Raw genomic sequence first — 14562 nt, forward strand, 5'->3', positions numbered from 1 at the left:
CATTCTTGCTTAGCTTTAATTGTCATTTTTGTATTCTCATTTTATTAGAAAAATTCCTTTTCTAACAGTGGATGACTCCTAGATTCATCAAGTGTCTTTTTAACATCCCTCTGAATTCTGGTAGAAATTTTTTTTCACATTACTTTTATATCCTTATCAAGTTTTCAATCAACCCATTTTATCAATCTATCTTTAAAAGCTAACGTTTTGTCCCCCTTCAAGTTCCACTACTTAATACATGGTTCATGGCTCTAAGGTATCATTTTTAACCTCTAAAGGTGAAAGTTATCTGGAACTAATAGTTTATGTTGTGTTGTCACACTCATTCGGTATAACCTTGCTATCTTTATAGCTATTTCTATCCTCTTTCTTTGTTAAGAAAAAGCAATTTGACTAACGTTTGACCCACTCCTAAAAGTCATCAAATGTTATTCTCTTTTTTTAAAACACATGTTTAATATAATTAGGTCAAATGTAGTAACAAACTTTAGAATATTATCTGCGATTTTATTTCTTTCTCCAAAGCCATATTTTTTATAGACCTTCTTAAGGTCACTATAGTCATTGCTTACGTGACTTTTCATGTCTCTTGCAATAAATAAATTTTTTCTGTTTAATATGGCTCGCACAACCTCTTTTAAATCTTGCCAAAATTTTTGCGTACTTGCTTGATCTAAACTTATTTACAGGGCATAAGCACTAATAACATTAATCTAAATACTTAATTTAGGAGTAAACGTTTGCTTAGTTGTTTAATTCAAGACTAAATGTTTTATTTTATACAAATAAAAATTAAACGTTATTGACTTATAACAATAAAGGACCTTTTTAGATGAAAATATGGCAGTGAAACACATGTGCGTTAAGTTTAACAAATAAAAATGACGTGAAATTTCTTTGAATTTTAAAAATATTTTAATATTTTTTTACTTTAATTTTGAATTTCTTGCTTGAAAAAAAAATACCAAAATGATATAATTCAATGAACAATCAAAACCCATATATAATTTCAATTCAAAACCCAGATAAAATTTTAATCAACAATCAAAATCCAAATATAATTTTAAGTGACAATCAAAATCCAAAATTAGTTTTTTAAAAAAACTAATGCCAAAATATTCAAAAAGCTCAATTGAAAAGCAGAACTCACAAGCAAAAGATTCTAAAGTAAATGGAGCCATCTTTTAAGTGAGCATCTTAAAATACAATCTCATCTTCTTTTTTATAGGCTTTCAATAGAGAATCCAAGCAAAACTCAAGATTTTTTTTCCACAACCAAACACACATAAAACTTTGATTTCCCAATAGATAATGTCCAATATCCAAAGCCAGAACCCTTTTCCCAATTTTTCTATTTCTGAGGTTTTGATTAAAAAAGAATCTTACCTTGAACCAAAATAACCCTTAGTTTTACCATAGATGAAAATGAAAAGAATCTTTGTTGATTCAAAAACTTTATGATTTTATTTCAAGGTTGAACCCTTATGATTTTACAAATCTAATTGTTGTGAATGAGATTGGTAGTGTTTGGGCTATTGAGTTTTTTTTTATTTGAAAACTTAAAAGAGGAAAAAAGAGAAAAATATTAGAAATTGATTGCGATTTTTTTAGGGGAAACAAGCAAGGAAGCAAAATAGTTTATTAGGAGAAAGATTTTGGAAAAGGTAACATGACAAAAGATTGAGAGATAATTGTTTTTTAGAAATTAATTAATTAAACTGATTTTTTAAATTATAATTTAAACTGATATTTTATTATCTGGAATATGTGAATAACAATATTACCACATTAGCAGAAAAAAATACACCATTGACTTGCCACATCAGCAAAAATAACATGTGTGCTGAGTAATTTAATAATTCACTTGAGTTAATGAAGTTTGTAATATACTTTTTCAATTTTGTAAAAAAAAAAATTCTTATATTGTTACAATTCGATAACGTTTAATCTTTATTCGTATAAAATAAAACATCTAGTTCTAAATTTAGTGACCACCCAAATGTTTAATCTTAAATTGAGTATTTAGCCATGCCATTAACATTTTTCTCTCCTAATAAAGTTTAACATGTAAAATTCTATCTCCATTTCTTTTAACCTGAACTATATTATCTTTCAAATTCTTATCTACAATTACCCCATTTTTTCTACTATTTTTTTTACCTATGTACCAAAACTTAGACCCTCATGTTTCTATCTCTCTAGCTTTTTCTCCAACCCACTTAGTTTTTTGAAGACACATATCATTATTCCTTTTCTAGTCATGACCTATTCTATCTTTACTAGCTTGACAGTCCTATATTTCAAGTAGCTAAGTGTAACTTACCCCATAGGCTAGCTTCATTACTCATGTTTGTCCATTAAAACACAAGAACCATTGCCTATTTGACACCACACTTAGGTAGCAATGTGTCGTGTCGATTTTGGGCGACAACCTAGCAACTCTTATCGATTTAACACTACATTTGAGCTTCGATATAATGTGCCGCTGAGAGATGATGACTCGATGAAAATTTTTATTTTGATCTCTCATCATGGTTTGACTATGTTTTACATTGACTGTTATCCTATTGTAACTTTCCTTGCTTTGCATGGGTACGTAACCGACAATGTGGTATTAGGCAGATGGATTTAATAACTAAGCTCCATACAACTTAACAAAATATAAATATAAATATTTTTCAAATACTTATTTACAATAGTACTATTTGATATATATAAATAATTTTAATTTTTTTAATTATTTATTAATTCCAAAAAATCAATATGTATTATAATGATTATATATAAATTTTAATTTAATATCCTTAATAATTATTTTTCCCTCTCACTACTCTTCATGTCATGCCCACCATTGCATTTTAGTCTAAATATATATTTCACCATTGATTTAAATTTTATCATTAAAGTATTCAATCTTTTTATTACAATAATTAATGTTACCGTCTTATTTTTAATTTCATCAAAGTTAATTTTACTATCCATCCAACTAAACCCTTGAAATATAGTAAAGTGATCACAATTGATCCACGATAAAAAATTTAGAGAGCTAATGAAAAATGAAGTTTGGTGACCTAAAATTTATGTTGTTGATTTTGTTTTAGTATTGGTCTAATCAATCGGTACATTTTAATTATACAAAAATATAATACATTTCATGATAGTTTTTCATATCGAACTTAGTATCGGATAATACCGATTGATTATGTTGGTTTGAATTAGTTTTAGTAAATTTCGATGAATTGACTTATTTTGATCAATATGTAAATGTGAAATATATTTTATAATTTTTAATTTATCTTTTGTTGTTTAACTATTTTTTAACTAATAAAAATAAAACTAATTGACAAATAACTCTTGAAAGTTTGATTTTTCTATTTATTACTATAACTTGTTTTTTATTACACTTTATTTTTTTAAATCAAAATTCAAAAGTATTTCAATTTCTTTTAAAAAAGTAGTTGTACTATCTCTCTAAAGTTTAACAATAACAATCTTAAAGCCAAGGGGGTAGGTAGAACTGCTTCAAGTGCCACGGGTAGAACAGAATTGCTGTAAAATACATCTTTAAAAACACGTACAACCAGCTATCGTAACAGACACAACAGAATTTACATTTAACAATTACTCACGCCTTGCCTGAGGACTCGTGATTCTCCGCAATGTAGCTGTAACATGCCGATATGGAGTTCAAGAAAATGATGGAATTGTTGCCTGAAGGTCCAAAATATTACACTACATGTGGAAGGTAATAGGCCGGATTACATAATGAATTTGAACTATGATAATAAGGGAAAAGTTATCTTCCCTCTCCATCCAAAGTATAAACCGGAATTTGCCACATCTTAGTGTTCTTCTTTGGGTCATCGGTGAGACTGAGATCTGTATCATCTTCCTTGAAAGTTTTAATGAATGTTTTGGCTCCCATCAAGATAAGCCTCTCAACCATGAATAATTGGTAATTGTTCTCAATTAAGGGATCCAAGATGTGACTATAATTTGATGAATAAGCCAATTTGTACCTGAAAACATAAGCAACCAATAAAATCAGGGCAAGCTCGAATGTTTATGCTTAATTTCTCAGTTGGTCGGTTTTTTCCTATTGCTTACACCGGACAATTTAATTAACACCATATATCTCCCCCATTTGGTGAGCACGCCTAGCTTCTTTCATCTATTTTTTACAGATCATGCAAAATTCTAGTTTCTCAATAATACCATGATTTCAATTTAAGACTTCAGGAATTGGCTTAAACATATGCAAGCCAAAAATTAGCAATTTAGCATCTTATGCTGCTCTGCCTGCTCATCCCCCCCTCCCACAATTAAAAGAATAAAGGGTAAATTACACTAACACCCCCAATGCTTTCGCATTTTTTTCAAATAGCATCCTATACCTTATTTGTTAGCACTTGACACCCTGAGGCTCTTAGAACTAATATCAGAATAAATTTTTGCCTCGGTACAAGGCAGGTCTACCATCCCCCAGTAAGAAATATTATGGTTCATACAGTGTTAACATTTTTTTTTTAGAAAAAGAAACCACATAACATGCATGCAAGCCATCATTTGACACAAAGTAGGAATTCCTAAAGGCCAAATTCAGCACAATAGATGTGCTCTTCTAAGCTGAAATGGAAAAATGAGAGGGGAAAATGTGTCTGCATTAAATCTTGAACACATCATATGGGGATCTAAATCTTAAACACATCCTATGACCTTTAGGAATGATTTTACCTGATGGAAAGCAGCGAAAAAAATCGTGGTGTCCTCTCATTTGAAGCAATAAAAAGAGTTCGTCCAGCTGGTACCCACTTCTGAATTCTGTGAAGGATAAATTCTGCACGGGTGTCCCTATCCAAATGAGGATGTAGGCTCCTTTCAACCCCATATCTATCCTTCCTTGTTTTTATTTTATCACCTCGACGAACATGGATAGCATCATAGTCACCAAGGAGTGTTTTAATCTGTGGACATGAAAATAATAATTAGCAGCCAGTTGACTATGAAATAAAGGTGTTTTTTGAAAAAGAAAAACATAATTACTATAAAAATTTTGCAGAATATTTTTTGTATGAAAATTTTATCTCTTGGAAATGGAGACACAATCAGACATTTCTTTGATTTGCTATGGTAGCACATTCAATAATACATCTTGATAATGAATGTAAGTTACATGTTAGATATCATCTTTACATAATCCAAACCATCCAATTATACAAGGATTATTCCATTCCTACATTTAAGCTCAAACTGCAAACCTTCTGGGATCAGGGATCTTAGTTGACCTCATCCAAATTATCTCAACAATATAAGGATAACCTCACTACTCCCTTGAACTCTACCAAATCTAGTTAGGTCATAGGATTCCTTCTTAATTATGAAGCATCAAAACCTCAAAGGCCCCTTGGTATTATTGCTGTATGATACAGCAAGATACATATATGATACATCTCAATATACCCAAAAGTAAATGTCATTCCAGAATGGGGCAGATACGTCACCCATTCGTCCATCATGGCTATCCAATATGTTACACAAAACATAAACACAATTTTCTCCAAAGTCTTTTTGTTCCTTTTCCTTCAACATTCTCAATTACCAAAGTTCAAAAGCAAATGCAAGCCAAATTTGAAAGTAAAATCCAAAGGAAAGTCCACATTAACCATATTATGAAGTCTGTTTTATTAAAAGAGATGGTAACTTGATTGATTAGCACATAACTGCACCATATCTGACTTGGAATATTTTGAGAATTTGAGAAAAGACTATGTTAGATGCCAATTATCAAGTATTATAGCTGATTTTTGTGCTAGATAAATTACCCAAATCATACCCACATCATATATTTTGGACAGTAGATGCACTATCATATGTATTTTAATCAGATAATAATGGAATTTATACATATTGAAAGGCCTCTAACTGCTTGACTACTTCTAGTGAAAAAGAAAAGTGACTCAGGGGCAGTGTTACAGGAAAAGCAAGACAGCAAGAGTAACAAATCTCACAGAAAATAATTGAAGCATGATGGATAAAAAGACAGATACAAAAGAAATAACAAAGCTTCAGATCGAGAAATAGTAAACCCCCAAAATGGCCCAACAAAATATCAAAAAAGAAAAAAAATCCAGAATAGCACTATTGCCAGTACAGTGTATTCTGAGAGTTTATCAAGGGATGAGTTTTAGTATATAGTAGCATGTTCACCTTCGCTACCCACCAAACCTTAGTCATTTCTTTCCTATTGGACTTCCAGATATCATAGTCTAAACCTCAATTTGATACAAGGCACCTAATATGGTCATATATAGGTGATTATAAACCTAAAAATATGCCACATTATAAGTATCTCTCTCTTTCTCTGAACAAAATCATTGGGAAGAGATCCTAGAACATCAAAATATGTGACTGCTAGATTTATCTGAACCTGAATTTGATACAGTACACTTATGCATCACCCTCTGAGATTTAAACCCACATATGTTAGGCGATAAGGTAGAAGTCTTTTCCTAAACAAGGAATAATGGCGACTTACCACATTTGTTTAGAGTTCCATTATATTGATATTGGAGATAATGAAGACTATGAAAACAATGAATTGTTTCAGTGCTAGATTTATCTAAACCTTGAATCTTGTAGAAGGAATGCAATGAATTCAAATTTAAATGCTCAGGAATAATATGAATTCTCAATCAAAATTCTGAAATACCTCAATAATCCAAATCTCAAATATCTGAAATATCAACATCTCAATAATTCATAATCCACGTCTGCTAGAAACTGAAAGGCTAAATGCTCAAATCATGATCAAAGCTTTTTTAAAATGTTTCACCTATGGACTGAACCCTTTATTTTTGGCCAATTTAGTATGTGATCTTTCAAAATTTAACAATCCAGGATAAATTGTAAGTCCTTTAATGGTGATAGCTAGCAAGGAAAAACGAACAAGCAGGGACAGCGTCAAACCATTGTATTATTTTTAAATAGGAAAAAAATTAATTTATCAGGTAAAAAATGAAAATTAGAGCAGCCTGAAAAGAGAAAAGGGAAGAAAGAACCAGAACTTGGAACCATTACTTGTTTGTTTAGTTTTCTTTTGTTTAGGAATTAAGCTTTGCAAAGGAAGAAACGAGAAGAAAGAAATAGAAACTTGAAAATTCATATTTCAATTTAAGTTCCTGAGTTCTCTAGGGATTTCTTCAACAAGACTTTGTGATTGTAAGAGAAAATACATATCTAAATTCATGATAAATCCAAAAGCACTAAATCCAAGTCCAAAATGAATCAATACCCACGATAGAAATACACAATCATTGCTAATCACATACAAACACAACCTCTCGTACAACCCATAAAAACCTTTCTAAAAAATTCATTAAAAAGGAAAAAGCAAAAGCAAAAGCTAAATCCAGTAGTGTGTGTGAATTTGTTTTAAGGATTTTAGGGCTCAATGAGAGAAAATTAAAGGGTTTATCAGAGAGGAAGTGGAGGTGAAGTGAGTAGGGGAGAGTTGTTTGAAAGAATAAAGGAAGAAAAGGGGAGAGAGAGAGAGAGAGAGAGACCAAGTAAGCTTGTCAACAATCTAAGCAATGATGGTATGCAATGGACCCACAATGTGATTAGGGAAGAAGAAGAATTTTGGTGAGGATAGGAAGAAAAAACAGAGAAAGAAGTGAAGGATGATATTCTGTGGAGAAAAGAGAAAAGAGAAAGAAAAGGAAAGATGTCGTATAACCGTGGCAACTAGAGAAGGAGGAAAGGGGGGAATGAAGGTTTGAGAGATGAAGCATCTACGTGAAATGCAGCCTGAGGGAAAGAAGAGTAAAGCGAAAAGAGTTTCTACATTTCTAGAGTTAAATGACAGGTTTTTTTTTTTTTTTTTTTTAATTTTTTCTAGTGTGCTTCAAATGATCAAACGGTGAAAAAGAGACACACTCTCATCACCATTCAAATTTATCCTTGAATAAAAAATGTCAAAAAGATTATATCCTAATCTGAGCATAACAAAAGGTTTGATCCGAAATGAAACACTTAGTAAAGGTTAATCTTTATTTGAGTATTTAGCCAAAAGTGAAAGAACATAGGTATTTATAGCTAAACCATAAACACTAATAGAAACAAAAAATACCAAATATAACCTTAAGCCTTAGTACTTGGAAAATAAGTAAAATACTAACTAATATAAAACAAACTAAATATTCAACTATCCTAGATATATATAAAAGTTAAAATTAAACCCGTAAAATATAGTAAACACAACAAATTCCTAGATAATTTAATCCTTCAACTAGCTTCTTTCTATCCTCCATCACCAAGCTACATATGTTATAAATGCTATGTGATAAGCTAGAATTATTACAAGAAAACATTGTGCAGAAACAAGAGATGACAATTACATTCTGCAACCATCTAGAGTTTGACTAGATTTTATATTGAAGATACTGAAGAATATGATGGATACCATCTAGCATTGACAATGATGAGATACACTGCATCCATCTAAAAATTCGTTGCTTTTCATACTGAAGATATTCAAGAATTTGATGGATGGACCTTAGTTAACAAGCCAATCCTAATGCATAGATTAAACCATATTCTATGCAGTTTGGTGAAGGTTTACAAGCATTTTCAAATAATTGACCATCAATATTTGTTTACTTCATATCTTAGCTTATAAAGCTGAAGTTTGTGTGGCCAAAAAAAAAAGGTGAAGCTTTGAGGGTAAGGTAAAAGATTGAGATAAAAGTGAAACTGAAACTACACAATTCCAGATAATAATTTCACTATCATCTATAAGCCCTAAAAAGTGTGATGACACAGATAATATAGGGAGAAAAGAAAGCAGTGGAATCCCCAGCTCAACTTATGGAGGCAAAAATATCTATGCTAACAAATTACTAAGTTTCATTAATAAAAGTATATTCTATTACAAGTTCTTTCTGCATTAGAAAGGAAAAGAATGCCCAGTAGCAGGTAACTGGTAAATAGGAAAGAAGTATTTGACTGCTTAATCCAGTTATAGTCAAATGCTATCTAGAAGATTTTAAAAATTACATGGAAAGGAGGATTAAGCAACACAAACCTGGTCAACTGCAAATCTTAATTTTTCTGCTGCCATTGAAGGAAGAAATGAATATGGCAACATTACAGCACTGTGGTTGTTTCGATCCTTGCACTCCATAAACCTGAGTAATTATGACAGATTAGTGCCAGAGGAAAAATTTAGAAAAACCAGATATCTTAACTGATTTGTATAGAACTGCTCAACATTTGTTTTGCGAGAACTGATGTCTACGAATAAGAAAAATGTACTTAATCTACACCCTCTCTGCCTACCCTCCCAGGCAATCTGGTGGTTTAGATCAACCATTGGGACATAAGAAAAAGAGAATAAGCCACACCCTCTCTGCCTGCCCTCCCGGGCAATCTGGTGGTCTAGATCAACCATTGGGACACAAGAAAAAGAGAATAAGCCAATCAATTACTTAATATGAAATCAAGTACCATGAAGTACCATGACAAAGGGCTTGCAGTTCGATTAATGAGCAAGAGATTTGAGTAACGACTATCCTCTTTGAGATCCACCCTCCTAAGTCCTTCCACGTGGGCAACCCCTCTAGCTCCCAACTTCATACTTGTCGATAATATCAGATGCCATACATTCGAATTGTCTAAGATTACAGGTACAGTTTCAGATATTAGGTCAATATCATATAAAGAATCCATGGCACAAAAGCTTGCAGCCCACCTGCCAAATGGGAAAAGCAAGTTTAGATTGTCTAACTCTCTTCTTCTGTGTTGACTTTACAAGAATAAGGCAAATTGATGCTTCACCTTCACATTAGTCATGCCGCAGGACTATAGATTCAAACTAGAAAAGCAACATACTTTTTGGGAAAAAATGGTAAAAATAAGATCTATAAACTTCACTGAAAGAAGAAAACCTCATAAAAATACCTTTCCTCTGCGGTTGCATTGGCAAACTTATGGAGGATTCCCTTGTTATTGTGTATTGGATTGATACACATTCTAGAAGGCATGACAAAAGTTCTGCAATAGGAAATACAACACCAGATGAAACCATAAGAAAGTCGCATTTTTACTGCATGTACTGAAAAAAATTGAAAAAAAAAAAAAAAGAAAATCCTAAGGCAATATTAAGAACGCAAAGTTAGCCTTGAACTACAAGGTTATAGATCAAAACTGACTCTTCATTTTTCATTCTGGTGAAATGAAAATTTACTCTTTATTCCATTGAATTATGAGTATAGCTTTTTATTACCATAGCCATAGTGACAAAAATGACATAGAAAATGGTGGCACTTATCAACATCTCAAAGTCGTACAATCTTGGAGTGATTTCTATTTGTTTGGACTTCACTGTTAGTTAACGAAGCCCTTCTATCAAGAACCATTAATCCCAAACTTAACAAATACATTAAGCACAAGTGAAAATGGATAGCCACATTGATGAGTAAATACCACGATGAAACCATTCTATTCCTAGTTTAATATCCTAAAACATGAATAAATTTGACCCTTGCTCATTTTAAAAAGGGTCCAGTGTAGTGAATTACGAGTAAATTTAGGCACCTGATAAAATGAAAATTGAAAGGCAATGGAGTACCTGTTCAAGAAGATGGCTTCTTCAAGAGCACACCTGAGGCTAGATTCTTGATGACCTAAGCCTTCACATGAATCACAGTGCTTCCCAGGGCAATCGATTCGGTCACCCCAGTACAAATACTTGTCATGGAAAGAGTGCTGCCTTGCTTTCTTTCTCAGATGGATTTTGGCATAGCTGAAAGAAAACCCATTCGTGGAATCCATGGAGGAAAACAGGAAAAGCAATGCAATGGCAGTAATGCACATCAAAATGATGATGGGAATTGGCGATCTCAATTTTGGTTTAGACTTAAGGGCTTTGGGAGTTGCCATTCTTTACCTCTAAACAAGAAAAGATAGGATTTCGATAGTACGAGTATCTCAACCTCTAAGCTCTCTCTTAATTTCGTTTGCTAGAAAGTTAAAACCGTAAGCAAAACGCCATCGTCTCAGTTTCAGATCTCAGTTTTTATGGAGCCACCGCCCTCAGTAATTCTGTCTCAACAATTCTTTTTGAAGATTTTCTGTAATTCTGTTTCATTCTCCTTGAACAAGATAATGGTCTTGTAAAATTAACTTTGGAAATAGAAAAAAATATATATTATTTTTTGATAATTTAAAAAATATTCTCTTCTGCGCAGTGGCGGCTGCTGCGATAAAATTAAAAACAGTGATTAATAGTTTAATTGTGACAATTACAATTAATGGTGGGATAAAATTTGTTATGGAAAAAGTCAACGGTTTTGGAGAAAAGGGTGTAATGAGAAGAAAAAATTCATTAAAATATTGAGATTTTTTAAGTAAAAAAATTAATATATTATATATTTCTAATATAAATAAATTATTTTATTTGTTAAAATTTTTTATTTTAATAATTGCAGGACTTATATTTTGGTCAAAAATTTTTTATCGACTTATATAGTTATTTACTTATTTATACTTATTAAATAATTATTAAATAATTATTAAATAATTATTTTATATTTTTAATTAATTATAATTAACATAAAATTTAAGATATTTATTTACTTCAATGAATTTAATTTTTAAGCTACTTCTATAATAAATATTAAAAAAGTATCCGTATTGTGCGGCAGTGTATAAAATTATGAAAGAATACGTTTTTTTCATTTAGTATTAAAAAATAGTTTTGAGGCTTTTGTGATCACATTTATCTTTTGCTAGGAACTTGGAATGTGTGTACTTTCCCAAATTTAATAGTATTTGTTTTCATTACGTTGGGATTAAATATTTTTTATTTTAAAATATAAATTATTTAATTTTTTATTTTAAAAAAATTATATTTATCTTATAATTTAATTTTGATCATTTTTAGTAAAATGTCACATGTCAAATTATATAAAATAATTGTAAAAATATTTTAATAATTTAATATGTAGTTAATTTTATATTATGATAAAATATAATATGTAATTTAATAGAAGTATTATAATAATTTTGAAATAAAAGTCACATGTCAACTTCTTATGAAACATTCATTAAGGCATTTACGTAATTATTATATTAGGAGCATTAGAGTAATTTTGATAAATTATAGTAAGAAATGTATTTTCGTAATTGTGATATAAGGTGTGTTATACTAATTTTGGATAATTATGATAGGAGTATTTTCGTAATTATAATAATAGAACATTATAGTAATTTGACCAATTATGAGAAGTTGGGTATTTTTGTAATTATAATAAGAGTGCAGTATAATAATTTTGACTAATTATAAAAAAATAAGTTTTTATGTAATTATGGTGGAAAGACATTATAGTAAATTTGAATATTATCAACATTATATATAAAAAAAAAACTAAAGGTGTTATAATAATTTTCACGAGAATTAACATAAGTTATTTAATATTTAATAAGTAATTTGATAGGGGTATTATAGTAAATTTATATAAAATTTCACATATCAAAATTTTATGAAGCAATTGCATAGATATTTTAGTAATGTAATGTGTAATTAATTTTACATTATATTAAATTTTTATATGTAATTTAATAGGGGTATTATAGTAATTTTGAAACAAAATGCCACATGTTAATTTTTTATAAAGCATTTATAAGGGCATATCTGTAATTATAGTACGAGAGACATAATAATTTTTTTCCAATTATAATAAGGAGTATTTCATAATTATGTAGAAGAGGAGTTGTAGTAATTTTGATAAATTATAGTAAAAAGATATTGTAGTAAGGACACGTGTCTATGTCATATTAAATAGAAAGAGGGTTATTATAGTATTTTTAAAGGGATTGTTTTAGTATATGTTATTGATTTTGAAGCAAAATACAAACGTGTCAACTTCTTATTAAGCACTTATAAAGGCATTTTTATAAATATATTAGGAGAGTATTACAATAATTTTGGCTGATTATGGTAAAAGGTTTTTTTTTTTTTGTAATTATGGTAAGAGAGATATTATAGTAATTTTGATTAACTATGAGTGGAATGTATGTCTATAACTATGGTAGGAGAGTATTATACTAATTTTAGCCAATTATAAGAGGATGGATATTTTTGTAATTATAGTATAAGGGTATTATAGTAAATAATTATAAAAGTAGGAGTATTTACATAATTTTGGTACGAGGATATAATAATAAATTTAGATACGTGTCAAATTCTTATCAAATATAAGGAAGGGTATATAGTAATTTAGTCGAGAATTATTTTGGTAAATTATTATAAGAAGAGAGATATTTTCATAATTATTATATGATGACATAATAATAAATTTGCACACATATCAAATCCTTATCAAATATGAAAATGTAGTATTATAATAATTTAAGTGGGGATTATTTTCATATATAGTATAGATTAGTATATAGAAAATGTAAGCATAATAATTAGACCTATTCAAGAGTTATGCAATCCATCCAAACCCAAAGGTTGGTCCGATATTCAAAAGGATTTAAGCAAAATTATTAAGCTTGTTAAATAGGTTTTGATAAAAATATGAGACTTGTTTAAAAATGAGTCAACACTTGGCTTTAACATTCAAGATTAAAACTTAGTTTGAAAAAGCACACTTTTTATGAGAAATTATTTGATATACTGCCATAGAGTTTTTAATTCCACATGTTGGTTTAAAAAAGTAATACATATCCCATTTCTTTTTTAAATTAATTTTTTTATTTTTTTAAATATATAATAAGGCACATGTGGCTATCATTTTAACCCCATTTGTATGGTTAAAAAATTTTATTATGAGTATATTTAATAATTTTTTTATTATATAATATATACTCTTTTGTTTTCTTTTTTTTTTATTTTTTTATTTTTGTGGGATGTCCCATAATGAACTTATTTTTTCATTCTTTTCATTTTTAAACTCCTAATATGCAACTTTTTATATTTAAAATTGATTTTTCAAAATTTTTTACTTTTTTATGATAAAAATATGATACATTAATATTATAATAATTTTGTGTTTATAATACTAAATACACAAAAATCAGAGTTTTCTTAATATGCGTAAAAGTAAAAGTAAAAAAAAAAAGGACAAAAAATAGGCATAAGAAGTATTATTTATATAATTTATAATATATAAGAAATAAATATATAAAATTTTATGGTGTAAACACTAAAAAATTATTAAATTATTCATATTTGAAAACTTAATAATAACAAAGTTATTAAAGATTAAGAAAAAAAATACTAATATTTAATTTATTTTATATTTTAAAATAGACTTTAGATAAGGAAAAGAGAAAAAAGATAGCATTTAATATAAGGGATGTTAATCAATAGTAAATAATCAAGTATTCAATATTATTTAATCTGATTATGTTGGATTCAGATACTTATAAATAAATAATTATCAAGTTTTGATAAAAAATTTACTATTTGTGTCAGATTTGAATAGGATTAGGATAACACCTTTTGGGTATTCGATACTCGAATCTATTTAAATTTGTTTTCATTTGTTTTTTAAAAAA

The 14562-nt window shown here is 29.2% G+C and overlaps 1 protein-coding gene across 1 annotated transcript; it reads right to left on the reverse strand.

Annotated features, from left to right (window-relative positions):
• Positions 1–3536: 3536 nt before the first annotated feature.
• LOC111312137 (uncharacterized) lies at positions 3537–11191 on the reverse strand. Its single transcript, XM_022912162.2, has 6 exons — positions 10628–11191; positions 9958–10050; positions 9515–9748; positions 9083–9185; positions 4735–4964; positions 3537–4019 (listed from the first exon to the last, which is right to left on the reverse strand). Exons 1-6 carry the CDS (start codon positions 10936–10938, stop codon positions 3797–3799), a joined length of 1194 nt encoding a protein of 397 aa, XP_022767897.2. The 5' UTR covers positions 10939–11191; the 3' UTR covers positions 3537–3796.
• Positions 11192–14562: the final 3371 nt, after the last annotated feature.

This window comes from Durio zibethinus, chromosome 1, assembly GCF_047325235.1.
Source record: "Durio zibethinus cultivar Kanyao isolate XHJ-2024 chromosome 1, ASM4732523v1, whole genome shotgun sequence".
In the NCBI taxonomy this organism is placed as follows: Eukaryota; Viridiplantae; Streptophyta; class Magnoliopsida; order Malvales; family Malvaceae; genus Durio; species Durio zibethinus.

What these genes read in the sequence shown, in the direction of transcription:
- LOC111312137 (XM_022912162.2), bottom strand. Translation starts at nt 10,938, where the DNA reads ATGGCAACTCCCAAAGCCCTTAAGTCTAAACCAAAATTGAGATCGCCA. An exon ending in AATGCAACCGCAGAGGAAAG is followed by an intron (nt 9,749 to 9,957) that starts GTATTTTTATGA and finishes CCCATTTGGCAG; the next exon opens with GTGGGCTGCAAGCTTTTGTG. An exon ending in TAAGATTTGCAGTTGACCAG is followed by an intron (nt 4,965 to 9,082) that starts GTTTGTGTTGCT and finishes TCATGTCCACAG; the next exon opens with ATTAAAACACTCCTTGGTGA.